Source organism: Macaca nemestrina, chromosome 19 (genome assembly GCF_043159975.1).
Source record: "Macaca nemestrina isolate mMacNem1 chromosome 19, mMacNem.hap1, whole genome shotgun sequence".
NCBI classification, from domain to species: Eukaryota; Metazoa; Chordata; class Mammalia; order Primates; family Cercopithecidae; genus Macaca; species Macaca nemestrina.
Window position 1 is genome coordinate 70,487,595 of NC_092143.1, and position 23,692 is coordinate 70,511,286.

The 23,692-nt window shown below is 40.6% G+C and overlaps 1 protein-coding gene across 4 annotated transcripts in view; it reads right to left on the bottom strand.

Annotated features, from left to right (window-relative positions):
* Positions 1-23,692, bottom strand: part of LOC105464782 (GREB1 like retinoic acid receptor coactivator) — a 299,166-nt gene that overhangs the window by 50,197 nt on the left and 225,277 nt on the right. For all 4 annotated transcript variants that reach the window (XM_071085568.1, XM_011712850.3, XM_011712829.3 and 1 more), the window contains 3 exons: positions 21,819-22,016; positions 4,589-4,769; positions 580-772 (listed from right to left, as the gene is read on the bottom strand). In XM_071085568.1, coding sequence (XP_070941669.1) covers positions 580-772; positions 4,589-4,769; positions 21,819-22,016 — 572 coding nt within the window. The remainder of the gene's footprint in view (positions 1-579; positions 773-4,588; positions 4,770-21,818; positions 22,017-23,692) is intronic.

Genomic DNA, 23,692 nt, shown 5'->3' on the forward strand with positions numbered 1-23,692 from the left:
CGTCTCGGCCTCCCAAAGTGCTGGGATTACAGGCATGAGCCACCGCGCCCGGCCTAGACTTTAGTCTTATAATAATTGTAAATATGTGGAACTTTTGGAAGACACAGAATTATGTTAGGTATTTATTTATTTATTTATTCATTTATTTTTGAGACAGAGTCTCGTTCTGTCCCCCAGGCTGGAGTGTAATGACATGATCTCGGCTCACTGCAACCTCCGCCTCCCGGGTTCAAGTGATTCTCCTGTCTCAGCCTCCCGGGTAGCTAGGACTACAGGCACCCACCAGCACACCTGGCTAATTTTTTGTATTTTCAGTAGAGACGGGGTTTCACCGTGTTAGCCAGGATGGTCTCGATCTCCTGATCTTGTGATCCACCTGCCTTGGCCTCCCAAAGTGCTGGAATTACAGGCGTGAGCCACCACGCCCGGCCAGCTTTTTGAAGTCTTACATAAAGCATTATATTAGATTTTGAATTCTTATGAATATGATCTTAAGCCGTGACATATTTTGTTACAAGGTCCTACCCTCTGGGGAACTAAGAACATGACAGTGTATCAGTCAGCAGGCAAGAGACTCACCCCGGTATCCAGCTGTATCCAGTGAACCTCATTGCTAGAGCTAATGCGGGACTGTTGGGTCTGCAGAGTGTATGGGAAGGAGCTGACCTGGAGCACCAGGAGGTTGAAAGCTTCCAGAACTTCTCTGCAATTAATAACCCTATCAGCTAGTCCATGACTGGGTTCGCCATGTGACAAAGAGCCTGAAATGACACTGTAGAAAAATTGAAAGTCATATTAATACCTCATTTAACCAAGTAGATACAGAATCAGACCCTAACAAGGAGATACTGTTTTAGTTTTTATTTTTCTATCTCTTTTCAATTGCGAGCAGAGTAGAAACAACCAAAATTTGACACGGAAGGGAAAAAATTTACATTCCCTCTTTTCAGACAGATTTCAGGAATATGTATTTTTTTTTCCTTTTCAGTTTATTCCCAATATACCTCAAAGTGCAAACTCAGTTATTTAGGCTAGTGATATCTAAATCTGCAGTTGAGCCGGGCATGGTGGCTCACATCTGTAATCCCAGCACTTTGGGAGGCCAAGGCAGATAGACCACCTGAGGTCAGGAGTTCAAAACCAGCCTGGCCTACATGGTGAAAACCCGTCTCTATTAAAAAAAAAAATACAAAAAAAATTAGCTGGGTGTGGTGGTGTGTGCCTATAATCCTAGCTACTTGGGAGGCTAAGGCAGAATTGCTTGAACCAGGAGGAGGAGGTTGTGGTGAGCAGAAATCACGCCACTGCGCTCCAGCCTGGGCAACACAGGGTCAATGAGCCATTCCTGCTCATAGAAGACTGCCAAGACCTGAACAGATGTGGGCAAAATTTCTTTTCCCGCTCTCTCTCTCCTTTCCTTCCTTTCTTTGAAATCTAACAAGTTCTACAAGATCTTATTTATACCCATGTATGGCTCTAGGTTTCACATTGTGGAGGATTATCCAACACTTTCTGGCTTCTGAATAAGAGCTTTTGCAATTCTGACATTTCCCTACCACAAACCAAAAACTTCCAGATTCTTAACCTCAGCATCTCCTGGAGAAAAGAAAATCTATAAATGCTTGATGATGCCTGAAATTTCTCTCCCCATTACATGGTGAGGACAAACCATGATATGTAATACATGATGAATATTTGCCACCCCCCACCCCTGCCGATTTGCCTTTTAATCCATAGGAGCAAAGATGTCCCCTACCAGATAATTACTATTATTTGATCTGGGAGCAAAAGTGGTTCCACATTTGACTCCTTCTTTTTTTTTTTTTTTGAGATAGAGACTCGCTCTGTCACCCAGGCTGGAGTATAGTGGCATAATCTCTGCTCACTGCAACCTCTGCCTCCTGAGTTCAAGTGATTCTCCTGCTTCAGCCTCCCGAGTAGCTGGGATTACAGGCATGTGCCACCACGCCCGGCTAATTTTTTTGTATTTCTGGCAGAGACAGGGTTTCACCATGTTGGCCAGGCTGGTCTTGAACTCCTGACCTCAAGTAATCCACCTGCTTTGGCCTCTTAAAGTGCTGGGATTACAGGTGTGAGACACCGCACCCTGCCAACTTCTCTTTCATTAATAAGTTCATCCAGGCCAGGCATGGTGGCTCATGCCTGTAATCCCAGCACTTTGGGAGGCCAAGGCGGGTGAATCACGAGGTCAGGAGTTCAAGACCAGCCTGGTCAAGATGGTGAAACCCCATCTCTACTAAAAATACAAAAATTAGCCAGATGTCTAGTGGGCACCTGTAATCCCAGCTATTTGGGAGGCTGAGGCACAGAACTGCCTGAACCTGGGAGGCGGAGGTTGCAGTGAGCCGAGATTGAGCCACTGCACTCCAGCCTGGGCGACAGAGTGAGTCTCTATCTCAATAATAATAATAATAATAATTTCATCCAGTAAATATGATATTCTCTTGTTTAAACTGGGGAACTGGGGAAGATTTCAGGTCATGAAAGTGCATCTCTACTGCTTTTAAAGGCAAGAGGGAAAAGAGAAGGGCAAAGAAGAGGAGAAATAGTGGGAGAGGAAGGAATAGAAGCAAAGTCAAATGGAAAAGTGCGTTGGAGGCAGAGAGGGAAGTACATCACCCTTCCAGGAGCTCATTCATCCTAACTTCCTTATTGCTGTCCTTTCTCTGACAAAGCTGAGTTCTACCAAGCTCTTAAAACAAATTATTTCAGGAATCTTTAATTCATCCAGAGTGTAGTGATATGATTTGGCTCTGTTTCCCCACCCAAATCTCATCTTGTAGCTCCCATAATTCCCATGTGGTATGGGAGGGAGCCGGTGGGAGATGACTGAATTACGGGAACAGGTCTTTCCCATGCTGTTCTTGTGATAGCAAAAGTCTCATAAGATCTGATAGTATTTTAAGGGGGAGTTTCCCTGAATAAGCTGGCTGGAGAAATTTGCATAAGTAATGAGGAGCTGAATGTTAGTCCCCAAGACAATGGGGGAAAATGTCTCCAGGGCATGTCAGATGTCTTCATGGCAGCCCCCCTCATCCACACACCTAGAGGCCTGGGAGGGAAAAGTGGTTTTGTGGGCTGGGCCATGTGCTGTGTGCAGCCTAGGGACTTGGACTTCTGTGTCCCAGCTGCTCCAGCCATGACTAAAAGGGGCCAATGTACAGCTTGGGCTGTTGCTTCAGAGGGTGGAAGCCCCAAGCCTTGGCAGCTTCCACATGGTGTTGAGCCTATGGGTGCACAGAAGTCAAGAACTCAGGTTTGGGAACCTCTGCCTAGATTTCAGAAGATGTATGGAAATGCCTGGATGCCCAGGCAAAAGTTTGCTGCAGGGGCGGAGCCCTCATGGAGAACCTCTGCTAGGGCAGTGTGGAAGGGAAATGTGGGGTCAGACCCACCACACAGAGTTCCTACTGGGGCCTGTAGCCCCTTTGTTTTAGTCAATTTCTCCCATTTGGAATGGTTATATTTATCCAATGCCTGTACCCTCATTGTATCTAGGAAGAAACTAACTTGCTTTTGATTTTACAGGCTCATAGACAGAAGGGACTTGCCTTGTCTCAGATGAGACTTTGGACTTTTGAGTTAATGCTGAAAAGAGTTGAGACTTTGGGGGACTGTTGGGAAGGCATAATTGGTTTTGAAATGTGAAGATATGAAATTTGGGAGGGGCCAGGGGTAGAAAGATATGGTTTGGCTCTGTATCTCCACCCAAATCTCATCTTGTAGCTCCCATAATTCCCACATGTTGTGGAAGGGACCCAGTAGGAGATGACTGAATTATGGGGGCGGGTCTTTCCTGTGCTGTTCTTGTGACAGTAAGTCTCATGAGATCTGATGATATTATCAGAGGTTTCTGCTTTTACATCTTCCTCATTCTCTCTTTGCCTGTTGCCATCCATGTAAAATGTGACTTGCTCCTCCTTGCCTTATGCCATGATTGTGAGGCTTCCCCCGCTATGAGGAACTGTGAGTCCAATTAAACCTCTTTCTTTTGTAAACTTTCCCAGTCTCAGGTATGTCCTTATCAGCAGCATGAAAATGGACCAACATATGTAGTTAACATAAAACCAACGTGAAATCGATGAGAAAAGCTGAGGAAACAAGAAAAGGATAGGAAAAGGTTACCAGTAAGAAGATGGCAAACATTAGGGTCCCTGGGCTTTGGAATTACCTTTAACACATTTTCTTTTCTTTTCTTTTTTTTTTTTTTGAGACAAAGTCTCACTCTGTCACCCAGACAGGAGTGCAGTGGTGTGATCTTGGCTCACTGCAACCTCCACCGCCTGGGTTCAAACAATTCTCCTGCCTCAGTCTCCCAAGTAGCTGGGATTACAGGCATGTGCTACCAGGCCTGGCTAATTTTTGTATTTTTAGTAGCATAGGGTTTCACCATGTTGGCCAGGCTGGTCTCAAACTCCTGACCTCAAGTGATCCACCCACCTCGGCTTCCCAAAGTGTTGGGATTACAGGCGTGAGCCACCATGCCTGGCCACATTTAACACATTTCATTAGGTAACAATTATTCCTGTAGAAGGGAGACTCCATTTGCTCACTCTGAATCAATCACCTCGTTAGTTCCACATGGGAGTTGTCATGAACTAGCACAAACAGTGTGTACGGGTTCTGTTTCACTCTCCTCATAAAAACTTCAAACTTGGTTTGAATCTCATTGTCTAGACGAACAACGTATTTTTCTGCTCTCTGATGGGCTGTCCCATTTTCCTCCAGACCCAAGTCTACAAGGACACCTGCCAAGAAGAAAAAAATTAATCTTTTAACACACTTTTACACATACACATACACACAGGAGACAGACTTGAGTTCACTGTCAGCTGACACTGGGTACCAACTGTATGAAGAGACTTACAGAGCAGATACTTTTTCCTTTTTATGTTCCCCATCACAGTATGAGGAGGAAATATCAGATATCCTTTTCTGCATAACACTGCTCATCACCTCCCATCCCTGACACAAATACAGGGAACATTCTGGTACATGAGATAAAAGCAGCTGAGTGTATGAGACCTTTGCTTCACTAAATTCTATTTGCATATAAAGTGCTGCTGCTAATGGCTTCAACAGGCCACCTGGAAAAAAATTAAGCTTTGGGCTACAGCTCTTGACCAAATTAATATAAGCCTTCTTTACCCTAAATTTAGCAACAAAACATATATGAGAAAAGAAAAAACCAATATATTAATGTTCAAAGATACCACGTTAGACTGTGAGCTTTTTATGGTAGTGTTTTACTCATTTTTATACAGTGACCATCTTGCACAGTATTTAGAGCACTGGCAGACCTCAATGAATGTCGGATTTATGTACCAACTTAATAAACTGAATTAGTCATGATTGCTATATTATTCTCAGTATGTTAGAAACTATGAAACTTTAATACCGTATCATTATCTCTATCTATAATAAAATTACTTTTTTTTTTTTTTGAGATGGAGTCTCGCTCTGTCACCCAGGCTGGAGTGCAGTGGCGTGATCTCGGCTCACTGCAAGCTCTGCCTCCCAGGTTCACATCATTCTCCTGCCTCAGCCTCCCCAGTAGCTGGGACTACAGGCACCCACCACCACGCCCAGCTAATTTTTTTGTATTTTTAGTAGAGACGGGGTTTCACCGTGTTAGCCAGGATGGTCTCGATCTCCTGACCTCATGATCCGCCCACCTCGGCCTCCCAAAGTGCTGGGATTACAGGCGTGAGCCACTGCGCCCAGCCAATAAAATTACTTCTACACACATCTAAAGTAGTTCTAGGCGCATAAAGCTGTTGTTGAGATAATTGATTAAAAGAGGAAATCTTCCTTTAAATAAAGAGACTTTTATGAATTACATTGACTTAATTTTATCTATCTTTTATTTTAATATAAATGCAGCTCAATGAAGAATTACATGTAATTAATTAGCAGCTAGATGCTGTAATACTAACAGGCCTAAATGGTATAACAGAAAAAAAATGTTTTACCATATGAAAAATTCTTTATACCAGAAAAGGTGGACAGAAAGGTAATTTTGCTTCCAAACACTGTTCATTAGGAGCCTTTACTCACCGATTGTTTTCAATTCTCACCTAAATGTAGTCAAATTTTGTTGTGAATATTTCCAAAAGCAATCAATCAAACATTTAATTTGGCAGATACTGTGATTTTTTTGAAAGTGGACTGTGGCCAGGTGTGGTGGCTTACGCCTGTAATCCCGGCACTTTGGCAGGCTAAGACGGGTGGATCACTTGAGGCCAGGAGTTCCAGACCAGCCTGGGCAACATAGTGAGACCTCATCTCTATAAAAAATACAAACATCAGCTGGGTGTGGTGACACACGCCTGTAGTCCGAGCTACTCAGAAGGCTGAGGAGGAGAATAGCTTCAATCCAGGAGGCCGAGGTTGTGGTGTGCCGAGATCACACCACTGCACTCCGGCCTGGGCAATAGAGTGAGACTCTGTTTCAAAAAAAAAACAAAAACAGAAACAAAAGAGAGGAAAAAACTCATTCAACATTCGATAGCTATTTATTGATCATCTATCTACTATGTGCCATGCCAGTTACTGTGCTAGGTCTGGGGAAACAGAGGGGAACAGGAGTAAGATCTAAATCTCATGGAGCTTATGATGGAGAAGACGGAAAATTTTGATGAGTGTCACGATGGAGACAAGGTACTATGGGGTAGGTAGAGGAAGCTAGCAGAGGCATCAGAGAAAGGACCTACTTAATTGCTAAAGTGTCTGTTTCCTTATCTGTAAAATAGGGAGTGCAGTACCAGTTACAAATTAGTCTGTATTTCGTTTATCCTTAGGAAATAAGCAGCATGAGTTAAGGCATCCTAAAAAGAAACGATTATAAATAATTCATAAAGAGGATAAAATATATTGTATTGATAATTAAGAGTTTGCTGCCTTTCAAAACAAATGAAGTGAAGACCAATTGTGGCTTTTTGGCTAAGATCAAGTGTAAAGATGACTGTATATCTTTGACAGGTCAATTGCATACTTTCCCTTACTGGAAAAAGAAAGTTGCAGAAATCTAAGAGGTTGTTTTCTTGACAATAACATGGTATATTAGTCCATAACTATGCAGGCTGCTGGCTCTGTCCTGAGCAGGCACATCAGAGCTACTTGATTGTTTTATTTCTAACTGGGTGTTTTTAGTAGATCATCCCTACTTTTAAATTGTGTTTTAGACTTTTAAGTTTGTTTTTTTTCCTCATAATGAAAGTGATACTTATTTTGGAAAAACTGAACAGTATAGAGAAACATTTAAAAAGAAAAACGTATCCATAATTATTTAATTCACTGCTTCCATTTTTGTGCTTTTTTTCCTGTTTTTTTCTATGCATATTGTGCAGCCTGACGCACATTTTGTAATTGTATATCCTGAGATATGTGTGTGTGTGTGTGTGTGTGTGTGTGTATATATATTTGGCTTATAACTACAAAGTAAGAAACAAAACAAGTAAGAATAACACTATCATTGTTTACTAATATATCTGTGTAGAAAACACAAAATAATCTATGGATGAATCAATAAGAATTTAGTTGATGAATTCAAAATCAATTTACAAAGATCAGTTGCATTTCTGTACACAAGCAGTAGTTAGGAAGTGTACTTTAAAAAAAAATTTACAGGACGTTAAAAAAATATTATGTATCGGCCAGGCGCGATGGCTCACGCCTGTAATCCCAGCACTTTGGGAGGCAGAGGCGGATGGATCATGAGGTCAGGAGATCGATACCATCCTGACTAACACGGTGAAACACCGTCTCTACTAAAAATTACACACAAAAAATTAGCCAGGTGTGGTGGTGGGCGCCTGTAGTCCCAGCTACTCAGGAGGCTGAGGCAGGAGAATGGTGTGAACCCGGGAAGCAGAGCTTACAGTGAGCTGAGACTGTGCCATTGCACTCCAGCCTGGGCGACAGAGCGAGTCTCCGTGTAAAAAAAAAAAAAAAAGAAAAAAAAATATATATCTACCTATCTATATATATATATTATGTATCTAGGAATAAATCTTACAAAAGGTATGTAAGACCATTATGGAGAAAATGATGAAACTATTAATTATGTTAAAAATGACCTAAATAGAGCTACATCATAAAATAAAGTTAAAATTGAATTTTCCTCAAACTTATCTAGAGATTCAAAGTAATTCCAATACAAATTACTTTTTTTTTTTTTTAAATTTAGAGACAAGAGCCTTGTTCTGTCACCCATGCTGAGTGTAGTAGTGTGATCACACCTCACTGTGGCCTTGAGCTACTGGGCTCAAGCTATCCTCCCGCCTTGGAGTCCTGAGTAGCTGGGCCTGCAGGCATGTGCCAGCATGCTTGGCTAAGTGTTTTTTTTTTTTTTTTTTTAAGAGATGGGGGTCTCACTATGTTGCCCATGCTGGTCTCAAACTTCTGGCCTCAAGCAATCCTCCAGCTTTGGCCTCTCAAAGCACTGGCATTATAGGCATGATCCTGGCCCAACAGGTTTTTTTAAAAAAAATTTTACTTGAAAAAATGTTTTTAAAAATGTATATGGCCAAGCGAAGAACCAAAAAGAGTCAAGATAATTCTGAAGTAGAAAACATGGGAGACGTTTGTCTCACTGGAAATTAAGAATTTCTTTGTTAATAAGACAGTGGTTTGGGCACAGAGGTAGGAGTTAGTAATTGTGTAATTATCAGAAAAAAATCAAAGACGTGAAGATATTGTAGACAATGAGAACTAGGTTTCTTCCTGTCAGAGAAAGAAGTTACAAATAACTCATAGTTTTAAACACAGATTGGTAGATACAGAAACAAAGAGGTATATGTGTGCATTCATGGGTTAATATACATATACATGATTTCCTAGCTCTGTCTGCTGAGTGGGCTTAGGCACAATGACATCCTAGTAGCAATGGGCACACTTAACACCCAGATTTTGATTTCTAAATACCATTCTTCAATACAAGGAATCAGGTTTCTTGGAAAAAAGGTTAATCCCAGTGTTGAGGCAGAAAAATAAAAGTAAACCTAGAATGTCTTATGGTTTCAGAAAGCAAGAAAACAGTATGTGAAAATGGATGATAATATGTTAAAGAAAAAAAAAAAACACACACACAGGAGCCTGCCCGAAGGAGCCTCCAATGGCCAATGCTGGAAAATTTGAGCAAAATAATAATGATCATCAGTATAGTGTTGGAAATAACCCACAGAATAAAATAAAAATGACCTGTATTTATAAATACATACATAAATGAGGAGGAACAGCTTTTCCTTACAGAATTTAATTAACAAACTCTTACTAGTAAATGTAGGGGAAAAATGACAGAAAATCATCATCTTGGAAATACCACAATAAACTGCAGGCAAGATCCACTAATGGATGCAAAAATTAGCAGCTGAAAGTTTGATGAAAACAGGATATTACCATTGCCCAAAATATTTCCACAAGATTTTAAATCAATTCCAAAGAAGAAACCAGTAGCTTTACGATGCAGAAACTTGGCAGACACACCTTAATCCAGTGATCAAGGTTAACATCACCAACAATAAAACATCAACCTCATGTACTCCCTGACATGATGCGATCAGGACACAGATTCATTTTTATGGTTTTCTTGCCCAAAACTCAAAACTTCAATTAAATTGTGAGAAAACTCAAACATTCCCTACACAAAACAATTGATTAGTATTTACTTAAGGTCATGAAAAGCTAGGAAAGACTGAAGAAAAGTCATAGATCGGAGGAGATGAAAAGGACATAACTGAATGCATTGTGTGAACCTGGATTGGAACCTGGAACAGGAAAAACAACATGAAGAGAAAGATTGGGGAGATCTTCCATTAACAGTATCATTCTGGCATTGATTTCCTGCTCTGATAATTGTATTCTCTTAAAGTTGTTAACTTTAAGAGAAATTGAGTGAAGGGTTTAGCGAACTCTATGATTTTTTAACAGCTTTAGTGATTGATATAAGCCTCTATTCACATATAATCTATCCATTTATAGTGCATAATTCAATGGCTTTTAGTATATATTCATGGAGCTGGACAACAGTCACCACAATTTTAAAACATTTTCATCACCTCCTAAGGAAACTCCATATATTTAACCCCTCAATTCTTCCCTCAACACCCCCAATCCCCAGGCAATCAGAGTCTACTTTGTGTCTCTATAGACTGGCTTATTCTAGACATTTCATGTAAGTGGAATTGTACAAGATGCAATCTTGTGTGATTGGCTTCTTTCATTTGGAATAATGTTTTCAAGTTTCATCCATGTTGTAGTATGCATCAATACTTTCTTTCTCTTTATTGTTTATATTCCACTGTATGGAATACCACATTTTATTTATCCATTCATCACTTGGTGGGTATCTGGGTTTTTCTGCTTTTGGGCTATTATGAATAATGTTGCAATGAACATTTGTATACAGGTTTTTGTATGCACGTATATTTTCACTTCTCTCTCATTTCAGATTTTTTTTTTTTTTTTTTTTTTTTTGAGACAGAGTCTCATTCTGTCGCCTTGCTCTGTCGCCCAGGCTGGAGTGCAGTAGTGCAGTCTCAGCTCACTGCAAGCTCCACCTCTTGGGTCCATGCCATTCTCCTGCCTCAGCCTCCTGAGTAGCTGGGACTACAGGCACCCGCCACCACGCCTGGCTAATTTTTTTGTATTTTTAGTAGAGACAGGGTTTCACCATGTTAGCCAGGATGGTCTCGATCTCCTGACCTTGTGATCCACCCACCTCGGCCTCCCAAAGTGCTGGGATTACAGGTGTCAGCCACTGCGCCCGGCTCATTTAATATCGCAGTGGAACTGCTGGATCATAGAGTAACTCTATATTTAATCATCTGAGCAACCACTAGACTGTTTTCTAAAGTTGCTGTGCCATTTTAAATTCCTAACAGCAGCGCATGAGGTTCCAATTTCTCAACATATTCGACAATTGTTACTACCTCTCTTTTATGGATCATCCTAGTGGGGTGTGTAGTAGTCTCTCATTGTGGTTTTGATTTGCATTTCTCCAATGGCTAATGATGAACATCTTTTCATGTGTTCATTGGCCATTCATGTATCTCCTTTGGATAGATACTTATTCAGATCCTTCATCCATATGTTAATTAAACAATTTGTCTTTATTATTGAGGCTTTTTTTTTTTTAATTATACTTTAAGTTCTAGGGTACATGTGCACAACGTGCAGGTTTGTTACATATGTATACATGAGCCATGTTGGTGTGCTGCACCCATTAACTCGTCATTTATATTAGGTATATCTCCTAATGCTATCCCTCCCCCCACCCCTCCCCACAATAGGACCTGGTGTGTGATGTTCCCCTTCCTGTGAATTGTAACAGGTCTTTGAATATTGTAGATATAGTGCCGTACCAGATAAATGATTTCCAAATAGTTTCCCCCATTCTGTGGCTTGTCTTTTCACTTTCTTCATGATGTCCTTTGAAGTACAAATATTTTAAATTTTGAGGATTGTCCGGTTTATGTATAAAAGTTTATGCTTTTGGTGTCATATGTAAGAAATAATCATTAGTATTCCAAGGTCAAAAACATTTATACCCATTTTCTTCTAAGAATTTTGTAATTGCAGCTGCTACATTTAGGTCTTTGATCCATTTTGAGTTATTTTTTGTATGTGAGGTAGAGGTCAAACTTCATTCTTTTGCATGTGGATATTCAGTTGTCCCAGCATCATTCATTGAAAAGACTATTCTTTCTCTGTTAAACTGTCTTGGCACCCATGTCAAAATTGAATTGAGGTTTATTTCTGGAATCTCAACACCATCTTGTTTATCTATATGTTTATCATTTTGTCATCGCCACACTGTCTTGAGTACAGTAGCTTATACAGTTTACTAGAGCTTACAATGGGGAAGTGAGAGTCCTCCAACTTAAAGTGGGGAAGTGAGAGTCCTCCAACTTTATTCTTCTTCAATAATGTTTTGGGTATTCTGGGTCCCTCAAATTTCCACATGAATTTTAGAATCAGCTTGTAAATTTCTGCAAAGAAGCCAGCTGGGATTTTGGTAGGGGATGCACTGAATCTGTAGACCAATTTGGGGGAATATGGTCATCTTAAAAATATTAATAATCTTCAATTTTATAAATATAAATGTCTTTTCATTTATTTAGGTCTTCTTTAATTTCATTTAGCAATGCTTCATTATTTCAGAGGATAAGCTTTGCACTTCTTTTGTCAAATTCATTCCTATGTATTTTATTTTTTGATATTCTTGTAATTAAAATTTTCTTAATTTCATTTTCAGATCCCTTGTACTAGTTTTGTAACTTTTCGTATGTCTAAAATTATTTTAAAATAAAAAAATTTTAAGGAGGCATGAGCATACCAAATATTTACTGAAGCACATACATTGCAGGTGGGAGTGTAAATATAATCACTGTGGAAAAATTTTAGCATTCTTTGGTAAAATGTAAAATGTTCATAACCTGTGCTCCAACAATTCTATTCCCAGAGAAGCTCTTATATGTGTACCAGCACTGTGTGAAGGAATCAAAAAACTAGAAACATTACAAGTGTACATCAGTAGTAGAATTGTGCTTTTTAAAAGATATGTGATGTATTTATATAGAAGAATACTAACAATCAGTGAAGTGAATGAATTACAGCTACAAACAACAGCAGGAACAACTTCAGGGACATAACATTAAGCATAAAAAATAAATCACATGAGAATACATAGAATGTAGTTCTACTTAGGTTTAAAGTATATGAAATTAAGCACATATTGTTTAAAAGTTAAGGCATTATGGTAAAACTATAAATAAAAGCGAGGGAATGATAATAAACACAAAATTCAGCGTAATGGTTACCTTTGAAAAGAGAGGGACGTTAGTATCAGGGAGATCCACCAGGGAGGAACAGTTTTCCGTGTTCCTTATTTTGGTGGGTAATGAGTGCTCATTCTATTGTGATTTTTAAAATATCCTTTATAAATGTGATCTATTCAATAATTAAAACTTCTTAAAAAGGGGGAATGTAAATTACCTATCCATGTTTTAGAAACTATTTGAGGACAATAACTCTCCGAAATGCCATCTGACAGATACATCAACAATGAATAGCAACTATTTTAACTTCACATTCTATTTTGACTACTACAGAAATGGAAAGACTAGTGCCATAAATACCTCTTTCCTTTTTAGTTAGATGAATTAGTTGTTAATATTTTGCTACATTTGCTTTTTCTTTGTTACTTTTTATTGTTTTGTTTTTGCAAAATAATTTGGAAATAAGTAACGTATATCATAATACTTTACCCCTAAATCCTTCAATATGCTCTTCCTAAGAGCAAAGGCATTCTCCTATATAACCACAATATCATTATTACATTTATGAAACTGAACCAACATCAGTATAATATTCTTTAATACACAGCCCATATTGGAGTTTCAGTAATTGTCCCAGAGCTGTGTTTTAATTTTTTATATTTTAGTCAAGTATCCAATTAAGAATTAAGCATGGGTTTTGGAGCTGGGGAGAGTAGGTTTGTTAAAGGACACAAAATTTCAGTTAGACAGGAGGAAAAGTTCAGAGAATTGATTATACAACATGGTAATTATAGTTAATAATATTTTATACTTGAAAATTGCTAAGAGAGTAGATTTTAAATGTTCTTCACCACAAACAAATATTAAGTATGTGAGGTAATGGATATGTTCATTAGTTTGATTTAGCCATTCCATAATGTTTACTTAACACATCATGTTCCATATAAAAATATATATACAATCTTTGTCCATTAAAAAATAAATGAGTTAAGTATCATACTTGGTTGTCATGTCTCTTTATTCTCCATGTTTAAAACAACCAAACAGCCTCCCTGACTTTTCTTTTATCTATTTTTCTTTTTAATCTTTCAAGACGTTATTTTTTAAAACTCAGGCTAATTGTTTTGTAAGATGCCACACCATCTGGATCTGTCTGGAAGCTTCCCTGTGACCAGACTCAGGTTAAACAGTTTTGGCAATTATACCTCATAGGTGACATTGTGTGCTTTTTTGCACATAATGTCAGTTTGTCCCATAACTGGAGATGCCAAATTTTAATTACTTAGTTATGGCAGTGTCTACTGCCAGATCTCTGCATTGTAGAGAGATACCTTTCCCTCTTTGTTAGCTTTTAATCCATAGGATGATACTTTGAGACTTTGTGAATATTTGTTCCCTAATTACTTTTTTTTTTTTTTTTTGAGATGGAGTCTCTCTCTGTCCCCAGGCTGGAGTGCAATGGCGTGATCTGGGCTCACTGCAACCTCCGCCTCCTGGGTTCAAGTGATTCTCCTGCCTCAGCCTCCCCAGTAGCTGGGACTACAGGCATGCGCCACCATGCCCGGTTAATTTTTGTATTTTTAGTAGAGATGGGGTTTCACCATATTGACCAGGATAGTCTCGACCTCTTGACCTCGTGATCTGCCCCCTTGGCCTCCCAAAGTGCTGGGATTACAGGCATGAGCCACTGTGTCCGGCCCCCTAATGACATTTTATTCAATGGCTTTAGTATCCATCTTTGTCATAATCAATAATTACATATTGGTACTACAAAGTGGGGATTTTCTAATTCCATCATGTTTCCTGCATTTATTAACTGGCACTCTTCTGTAGAGAAGGCATTCCCCTAACGTCTCACTTCTCCTGCTCCTTTCATTTTTTAGTACTGCTCTGGACTCATGGGTTTTAAAAAAATTTTCAATATGTTGCAATCCATTGCTATCATTCCTTGTGATGCTCAAAATTTCCAAATTTAGCCATAAATCCCCTCAAGCAGGCTGCTATGTCCTTTTTGGCATGCTCCAATCAATCTTTGCACTTTCTCACTTTCTGGCACAACAAAATGTTCCAGAAATGTTTCCACCTCAGAGCTGGGACAGTGGGGAATGGTGTTAAGAAGCCCAAACCTAAATGCTCCATGTGCTCACAGATAGGAGTCTGAGACCAGCCTGAGCAACATGGTGACATCTTATCTCTAAAAAAATGTTAGCCAGGTGTGGTGACACGTGCCTGTAGTCCCAAATACTTGGGAGGCTGAGGTGGGAGGATCATCTGAGCCTGAGAGTTCGAGGCTGGAATGAGGCATGATCACGCCACTGCACTCCAACCTGGGCAACAGAGTGAGACCCTGTCTTTCAGTGGACAGAAGAATTTTTCTTTTTTCAAATTATGACTTCACCCTTTTATCGCCAATTTAAACCTAAAACGAATATTTCTTATTTTCCCATTTCACATTTGAAGTTTCTGTCTTTCATTTGAGAACCCTAGTTTTCAACATTAAACTGAAAGCACTGCCAGGCGCGGTGGCTCATGCCTATAATCCCAGCACTTTGGGAGGCCGAGGTGGGTGGATCACGAGGTCAGGAGATCGAGACCATCCTGGCTAACATGGTGAAACCCCATCTCTACTAAAAATACAAAACAATTAGCTGGGCGCGGTGGCGGGCGCCTGTAGACCCAGCTACTCAGAAGGCTGAGGCAGGAGAATGGCGTGAACCTGGTAGGCGGAGCTTGCAGTGAGCCGAGATCGTGCCACTGCACTCCAGCCCGGGCCACAGAGTGAGACTTCATCTCATAAAAAAAAAAAACATTAAACTATTTACCTGTCTGCTCTCTCCTATGACATACACAAAATAGTTTTAAATGTATCAGTAATACTCCCAATAACAAACACTCTAATTAAAATTTAAGATTTCTTTCCAATCTTTTCCCCCATAGGATATGTCACATTAACAACGTACAGTAAGAAAACTGTTAAAAAATTACTTGAATTAATTCTTTTTGCTGTGTGGTTAATGTTGTCAATGTGATATGCAGTTAGGTTCCTTCATTTGTTTGTATTAAATTTTAAGTTTGCCTTTCCCCATTATTTTATTTTTGAATATATAAATCATTTTCAAGGCTCAAAAGTCAAAATTATAGTCATTCCATACCTATCTCTTCCATCCCATAGATAAACTTTTTCATTAGGCCAGGCACAGTGGCTCACACCTGTAATCCCAGCACTTTGGGAGGCCAAGGTGGGTGGGTCACCTGAGGTCAGGAGTTCGAGACCAGCCTGACCAACATGGTGAAACCATGGCTATACTAAACATACAAAAAAATTAGTCAGGCTTGGTGGTGCATGCCTGTAATCCCAGCTACTTGGGAGGCGTAGGCAGGAGAATTGCTTGAACCTGGGAGGCGGACTTTGCCGTAAGCCAAGATTGCGCCATTGTACTCCAGCCTAGGCCACAAGAGCAAAACTCAGTCTGAAAATAAAAAACAAACAGAAAAAAAAAAAAACAAAAAAAAAACCAAGAATTAAGCATGGCATCAACTGGAAAGGTCGATTCTTTCCCACACAGTGAGAAGATGCTGAATATGCCACAAAGGAGAGTGTGGCCTGAAATTGGGAACATCTGAATGGGTGATTCCAGGATTAGGCAGAGTCCAGGGTATGACGAGGGGGCAGTGGCTGTGGCTATGGTGAAGCAGGGGGCAAATGTGCCTGAGGGTGAGAACGGAAGGTACTGAGAGTTGGGTACTGGCTGGGCCATCCCTCGGATAGCAATGCATGTTCTGGGTTATGCTTGCAAAGAGCAATCTCTTGTGTTTTCTCTACCTCAGGACAGAGTAGTTTCCCAGTACATTCTTCCCGGGCACCTGTTCCCTGTGTCTTAGTCACTGAACAAAAAATACTATCTTTTTTTCTGTTGAAATTTTAAGTGACCAACAAGGGAGTATAAGGTTGGTGAGACCAAAAAAATATGTCTTTATTTTTTTATTAAAATTTTTTTTGTTATTTAAAAAAATAAGAAAATGTATTTTCTTATTTTAATTGATATCTTACAGAAGAAAGTTCTGCCACAATAAAATATGTTTTTAGAAACTGAGAATGCCGGCCACGCACAGTGGCTCACTCCTGTAATCCCAGCACTTTGGGAGGCCGAGGTGGGTGGATCCCCTTGAGGTCAGGAGTTCAAGACCAGACTGGCCAACACAGTGAAACCCTGCCTCTACTAAAAGTACAAAAATTGGTTGGGTGTGGTGGCGGGCGTCTGTAATCCCAGTTACTTGGAAGGCTGAGGCAGGAGAATCACTTGAACCGGAAAGGCAGAGGTTGCAGTGAGCTGAGATTGTGCCACTGCCCCGGGCAACAAGAGCGAAACTCCGTCTCAAAAAAAAAAAAAAAAAAAAGAAAAGAAAGAAAGAAAGGAAAAGGAAAAGGAAAGAAAGTGGGAATGCCTTCCTCTCTCTCTTCACTTCCCCTGCAATGTCTACTGCTTCCTTAAAACTGCCTTATGTCCATTTGAATAGAGTAATCTATATATCAGCAGACAAATACGTCTCTCTAGCTTTTGTATAATCATGCATGTGTTAAAGTGTCAGATTTGTGTCATTCCCCTGACAGGATAACACTTCCTTGCCTGGATACCTCCAGACCCGTTCCCATTTGCTGGGGCTCTCACCAACACCATTTTATAAGCAGGGAGGTAAAAAACGGGCAGTCACTTCCTGTACTTCTCCCTCCCACCTTGAACTGAAATGGGCTTGCATTTGGATGGCACCAGTACACTAAGTATTCTCATTCACAGAATATGGGGTCCTCTGAATTAGAAGAATCACGCTACAACTTCAGAGTTCTAAAAAAATAACACTAAAACAAAAGGATTTCCTATAGTATAAAAATGCTCCTTCTCCACAGATCACTCCAGCAGTTACAAGGCAACATTAGGCAAACTTAAAAGATGTTAAACCCACTTCATTTTTTTTTTAAAACTTCAAATTCTATGATATTTTGTTTTGTTTTCCTTTTTCCTACTCTCTCCCCTCTTTCCTTCATTTCTTCATCTGAATGTGAGCTGAGGTTTCAAATGCTTCACTTTAGTGCTGGGTCTGCAACAACGTGATGGTTTCTATTTTCATCCTTTTACTTTCAGCCATGCAGGCACTGCCAAGGATGTGCCCTTTCTGCATACTCTGGCAGCTCTTCCCTGCCTGGGTGCTTTTCCTGGCAGGCTCTGCTGGAACGTTTTCTTTAGTAAAGGAGGCAAATGCAACCAGGACACAGAGACCTTGGACACTGTTTCTCCTTCTGCCCATCTCTTTCTCCTTCTAGCCCTCCATTCAAACATCAATTGAGCACCTGCTGGTGCCAGGCCCAAGAGAGGCATGAAATGAGGCACTAGGCCTGCAACAATAAAAAAACTGTCCTTGGGCCGGGCGCGGTGGCTCACACCTGTAATCCCAGCACTTTGGGAGGCCAAGGCGGGCGGATCACCTGAGGTTGGAAGTTAGAGACCAGCCTGACCAACATGGAGAAACCCCATCTCTACTAAAAATACAAAAAAATTAGCCGGGCATGGTGGCGCATGCCTGTAATCCAGGCTACTCGGGAGGGTGAGGCAGGAGAATCGCTTGAACCTGGGAGGTGGAGGTTGCGGTGAGCCAAGATGGCGCCATTGCACTCCAGCCTGGGCAACAAGAGTGAAACTTGGTCTCAAATAAAGAAAAAACAAAACAAAAAACTAAAAACAAAAAACAAAAACAAACTGTCCTTGCTCTTAAGGTACTACCTTCTGTGGCCTCAGGCAAACTAGGCTCTTCTCAATTCACATGACGACATATGAGGAAACTAAGTCAGATGATTTCTCAAAAACTTTGTTTTAATACCTATGATTTTAAAGAGTTATTTTTTTTTTTTTTTGAGATGGAGTCTCGCTGTGTCGCCCAGGCTGGAGTGCAGTGGCCGGATCTCAGCTCACTGCAAGCTCTGCCTCCCGGGTTTTTACGCCATTCTCCTGCCTCAGCCTCCCGAGTAGCCGGGACTACAGGCGCCCGCCACCTCGCCCGGCTAGTTTTTTGTATTTTTTAGTAGAGACGGGGTTTCACCGTGTTAGCCAGGATGGTCTCGAACTCCTGACCTCGTGATCCGCCCGTCTCGGCCTCCCAAAGTGCTGGGATTACAGGCTTGAGCCACCGCGCCCGGCCTTAAAGAGTTATTTTATGGATAATCTCCTGCTACTTATTCTACCCGGAACAATTTCTCCTCCATACATTTTAACATGCTTCTAGTCCTTTCTCTTCTATCAATTTGTATGTGTTCCAAGAATATGAAGGTATTTAAATATCAAAACAAATACTTCTTTGGTCAAATTCTTTGGTCAAATAATTGGTCAAATTCTGGTACCTTTTTGAGAGGTGACAATCTTAAAATACTCACTTTAGAAAAATCTGAGGGCATTGAGAAGAGAAAGCAAAGAACCTGTACAATTTCTTCATCTGTCAAAAATGCAAGGCTTTATTTAGGAGCTTGCATTTATTAGGAAAGGTGAAAGTGCAGGTCACTGAAAGGTTATTTCAGGAAAAGGCTCTGCTAGATGATTTCGTCACTTCAAACAGCTGCCATGATGTGTTTGCTCAAGCACAATTTGGGATATCAGATCACAAACAGGGAGGCCACAGATGGCAACTGGTACAAGTAAACTACCTAAAAGACAAGGCCCTTCCTCCATGTTATGAAAGAAAAAAAATAACAAAAAATCTGGCTACTGCTTGGTGTGACCGAAAAATAAATGCAGAAACAAGCCAGTAGCTGAGAGATAAAACTCACTGTGGTTTTTGGGAGAGCTGTGAGAGAAGGCATTTGACCTTTTCCAGCTCATCACCTACAGGTCGATATTTCCAATAAGTCATTTTGTAACTTGTCATTCCAAAACTGAGAGTCCAAAAAGAAGACTGCACTGTCAACCAGGCACTTGGGCCTCCAGAGGACATGGACAAAACTTCACATGTCAGTCACAGCCACCAAGAGGGGTTAAAGAGATAGAAACAGGGAAAAATGTACTGTCAGTCAGCTCATTTGACCTCTGGAACATGAGGCCTTCTTTCAAAACTTTTAATTTTAAATTTTGTGAGTACACAATAGGAGTATATATTCATGGAGTATATGAGAAAATTTGATACTCGCATGGAATGTGTAATAATCACATCAGGGTAAATGGGGTATCCATCCCCTGAAGCATTTATCCTTTGTGTTACAAACAATCCAATTACAATACTCTTTTAGTTATTTTTAAAAGTACAATCAAGCAAGATTTCTTATCGAGCCATGCTACTCAAAGTGTGGCCTTCTGACACTGGCATCCCTAGAAGCTTGTTCGAAACGCAGAATCCAGGCTGGGTGTGGTGGCTCCCGCCTGGAATCCCAGCACTTTGGGAGGCTGAGGCTGGTGTGTCACTTGAGGTCAAGAGTTCGAGACCAACCTGGCCAATATAGTGAAACCCTGTCTCTACTAAAAATACAAAAACTGGGAGCGGTGGCACACACCTGTAATCCCAGCTACTCAGAAGAGGCTGAGGCAGGAGAATTGCCTGAACCCAGAGGGTGGAGGTTGCAGTGAGCCAGGATCGTACCACTGCAGTCCTGCCTGGGCAACAGAGTGAGACTATGTCTCAAAAGAAAAAAAAAAAAAAGGAAAAAAAAAAACAAATGCAGAATCCGGAGCACAACCCAGACCCACTGAAGTGGAATCTGCATTTTAGCAACATCCCCGCATGATCTGTATGTAGGATAAAATTTGAGAGGCACAGAATGACAGGTATGAACATATAAACCACATTTTAAGCACTTCTGGATTTTTCTGCTTCCTATCTGTTTTTAAATATATTGAAAGTAAAATCATTTTTTTTTTGGCAGGGGGGACAGGGTCTCACTCTGTCACTCAGACTGGATTGCAGTGTCTCGGTTCACCACAACCTCCGCCTCCTGGGTTCAAGTGAGTCTCCTGCCTCAGCCTCCCAAGTAGCTGGGATAACAGGCATGTGCCACTACCACCTGGCTAATTTTTGTAGTTTTAGTAGAGATGGGGTTTCACCATGTTGGCTAGGCTGGTCTTGAACTCCTGACCTCAAATGATCCACCCAACTCAGCCTCCCAAAGTGCTGGGATAACAGGTGTGAGCCACTGCCCCCGGCCGAAAGTAAAATTCTTTACTCTGGCAAAAACAGTCATCTTCCAGATCTAAAATCTGCTTGTGAGGGGTGTGTGTGTGTGTGTGTGTGTGTGTGTGTGTGTGTTCCTCAGCTAAGGTAATCAGAAGCAACTTGACATTTATAATTTCCTTTTCAAACCTAGTTTACAAAGGCAAGCATTTTACAGCTGTCCCAAGTTTCTAAATTCCTTATAACTTCTTGTAATTCTAATCAAATTTTATTTTTGAAAAGGGTTATTATTTACCACAGAGTTGTAACATTTTTTTTTTAAGACTTGTAAAATTTTTGCTCTCTACCTTTTCTGGGAAAAATATTTTTTTCTTTATACTTAAAGTTATTAGGAGTAACGCTAACCTTTTTTTCTTAAAGAATGTCATAGATGACATGGGGGATGGTGTTCCGGTTTCCAGGTTGCAGAAGTGCTGGTGACGTGCTAAATGGCCAAGAATCCACCTATGCAAATGAGGCCTGCATGTGGGAGAAGCTCAGGTGGCACAGACGCCATCAACTCATGCAGGGCCATCCTTGCCTTGAGAAAATTTCTCTTCATCAATAAATGACCAGATTCTAGTCCCACAGATTACATCATGAACTTAACGATATCTGGCAAACATGCACAGCCATTTACCCTTGACCTTGAGGGAAAAAGGACAGAGTACTTTGAGGGAAAACTTCAGATAAACCCAAAATAACAAAGTGCTTTTATGATTTTTATTACTGAAGAAGGTTTTAAGCATCCTATAAAAGTTTGGATTAAGCAAAAGAGGCAACGGGATCTGAAGCTGGATCTAGGTGGGCTCCTCTTTGAAAGTTCACTCTTACCTGATTGTCGAATCCGTTGAAGAGTTTGCTGAACCAACACCTCCGATCTGGGGACAATGATGATGAAGTCGACTTTGCTGAAGTGACCGAGGTCCAGGCTCTGGCTGCCACTGTCCGCTATAGCGCACACCTGGGATAAGAGTTTTCTGGCAACTGTTAGCTGCGGTTGATAAATTTGGAAGGTTTCGTTATCTAAATCTAAAATTTAAAAAGAAGTCATAAGAACGAGGTTAATTTACTTCCATAATGGCCACTGTGAATCTCTATGAGGACACATACCACACAGACAGTAATGTAATACACTCTCACTAAGAATTCTCACCTGCTATTTGCACTCTCTATTGAGTTTTAATAGATTTGCCTATTTTTCCTGAAACGCGGATGAGAGGATGTGCTCAGGAGTGGATGTGGCAGTTTTGCAAATGTATTATTTTAAAATTGATTGATTATCTCACAAATGCCTAATTCAATACCCTTATCCCAACCCAGAAGTGGAGGAGACAGACTACACTCTTGCAGCTGGAGCCAGCACTCATCTCTGAAAAGGGGAACATTTCCGGTTTTCTTTAGAAATATCAGCACAGGCCAGTGTCCCAGACCCGACCCAGTCCAAAGAAAGAGGAGGTGCCATAATGAACATAATGCCGAGTCCCCCTGAGCTTTTCTGGATGGCATTACAGTAAACGTTTCCTCTTCAGCAAGTCAGTTGCAACATGGTCAGAAATTCCCTTCCCAGGGACTACATAACGTGGGTCATGGAGACACGACCTTCACCTTTCTTCCCACTCAACTCACTTTGCCAGTGCTGTGACCTGGCAGGTCTAGGTGGTTGTGGCCAGCTCCAGTGCCGATGCCTGGACTATCTGAAGACACCTGACTCATGACATAGCCAGCTGGCCACTCAGCAGGTGACGTATTACAAAAACATTTCCCAGATACTCTAAGCAGGTCAGTAGCTTTTTATTGCAAGTATAATCAAGCAATCAATCTTTCTTATACATGCATGCACATCCACGCACACAATGAAACAAGTTTAGTCAGCTAAACGCGCGAGCAGGCAACATTCAATGCTTCTTTAAAGCGCTGGTTATTATCAGGAACACATGTGGCAGTTTAACTGCAACAGGGCCTAATTAACCTGTGCTAATTAATGTTTTCTAAAATCAAATGCAGCCGAGGCAAAGACAGCCTGTCAACATAGCCCAGTTACCATGGACACTGACAGCAAGTGGAGATTTATACGGACGGTCTCCCTAGTGGTTGAGAGAACCCAATGGAAAAGCCCAAACATGCAACTTTAAATAGAAGCCCAAACAGTCTTTGTACCACAGACTACTAACCAAAATATGTCTTTTAATACAGCTAGGCTGTCATTTCGAAAACATCTTTAAACAAGATTTTTTAAACAGGGAACCAAGAATGTACTTGGGAATCTGTAAGTCCTCTGAGAATGTTTAAATTCTAAATGTGTTAATAATTCAAAACAGTTAACATAAACACATTTTAGACCATCTGGATGATCACTTTATTACCAAATACCATTGAGAAGTGAAAACATTTTATTGCCTGTATTTGCATTTGTTTTTACAACAGAGCTGACTGCCAAACCATGCTACTTTTATTGCCTGAGACAATCCTAATATATAAATGATACATTCCTATCAAGTGGGGGCCAAGTGGCTGTCAGCAGCAGCTTATAAGGGTCTGTCTCCTATCTATCCTTTCTCCTGTTCTTTTTTCTGTTCTGTCCTATGTCATCCCTGTCAATCAGTGAACTGGGGAAGAGCTCTGAACCCAAACGAATCCAGTCTAACGATCAGACTCCTCATCCCTGACACTCCTGCTCTGAGCCCCTGAAGCTTGTTGTAGGGCAG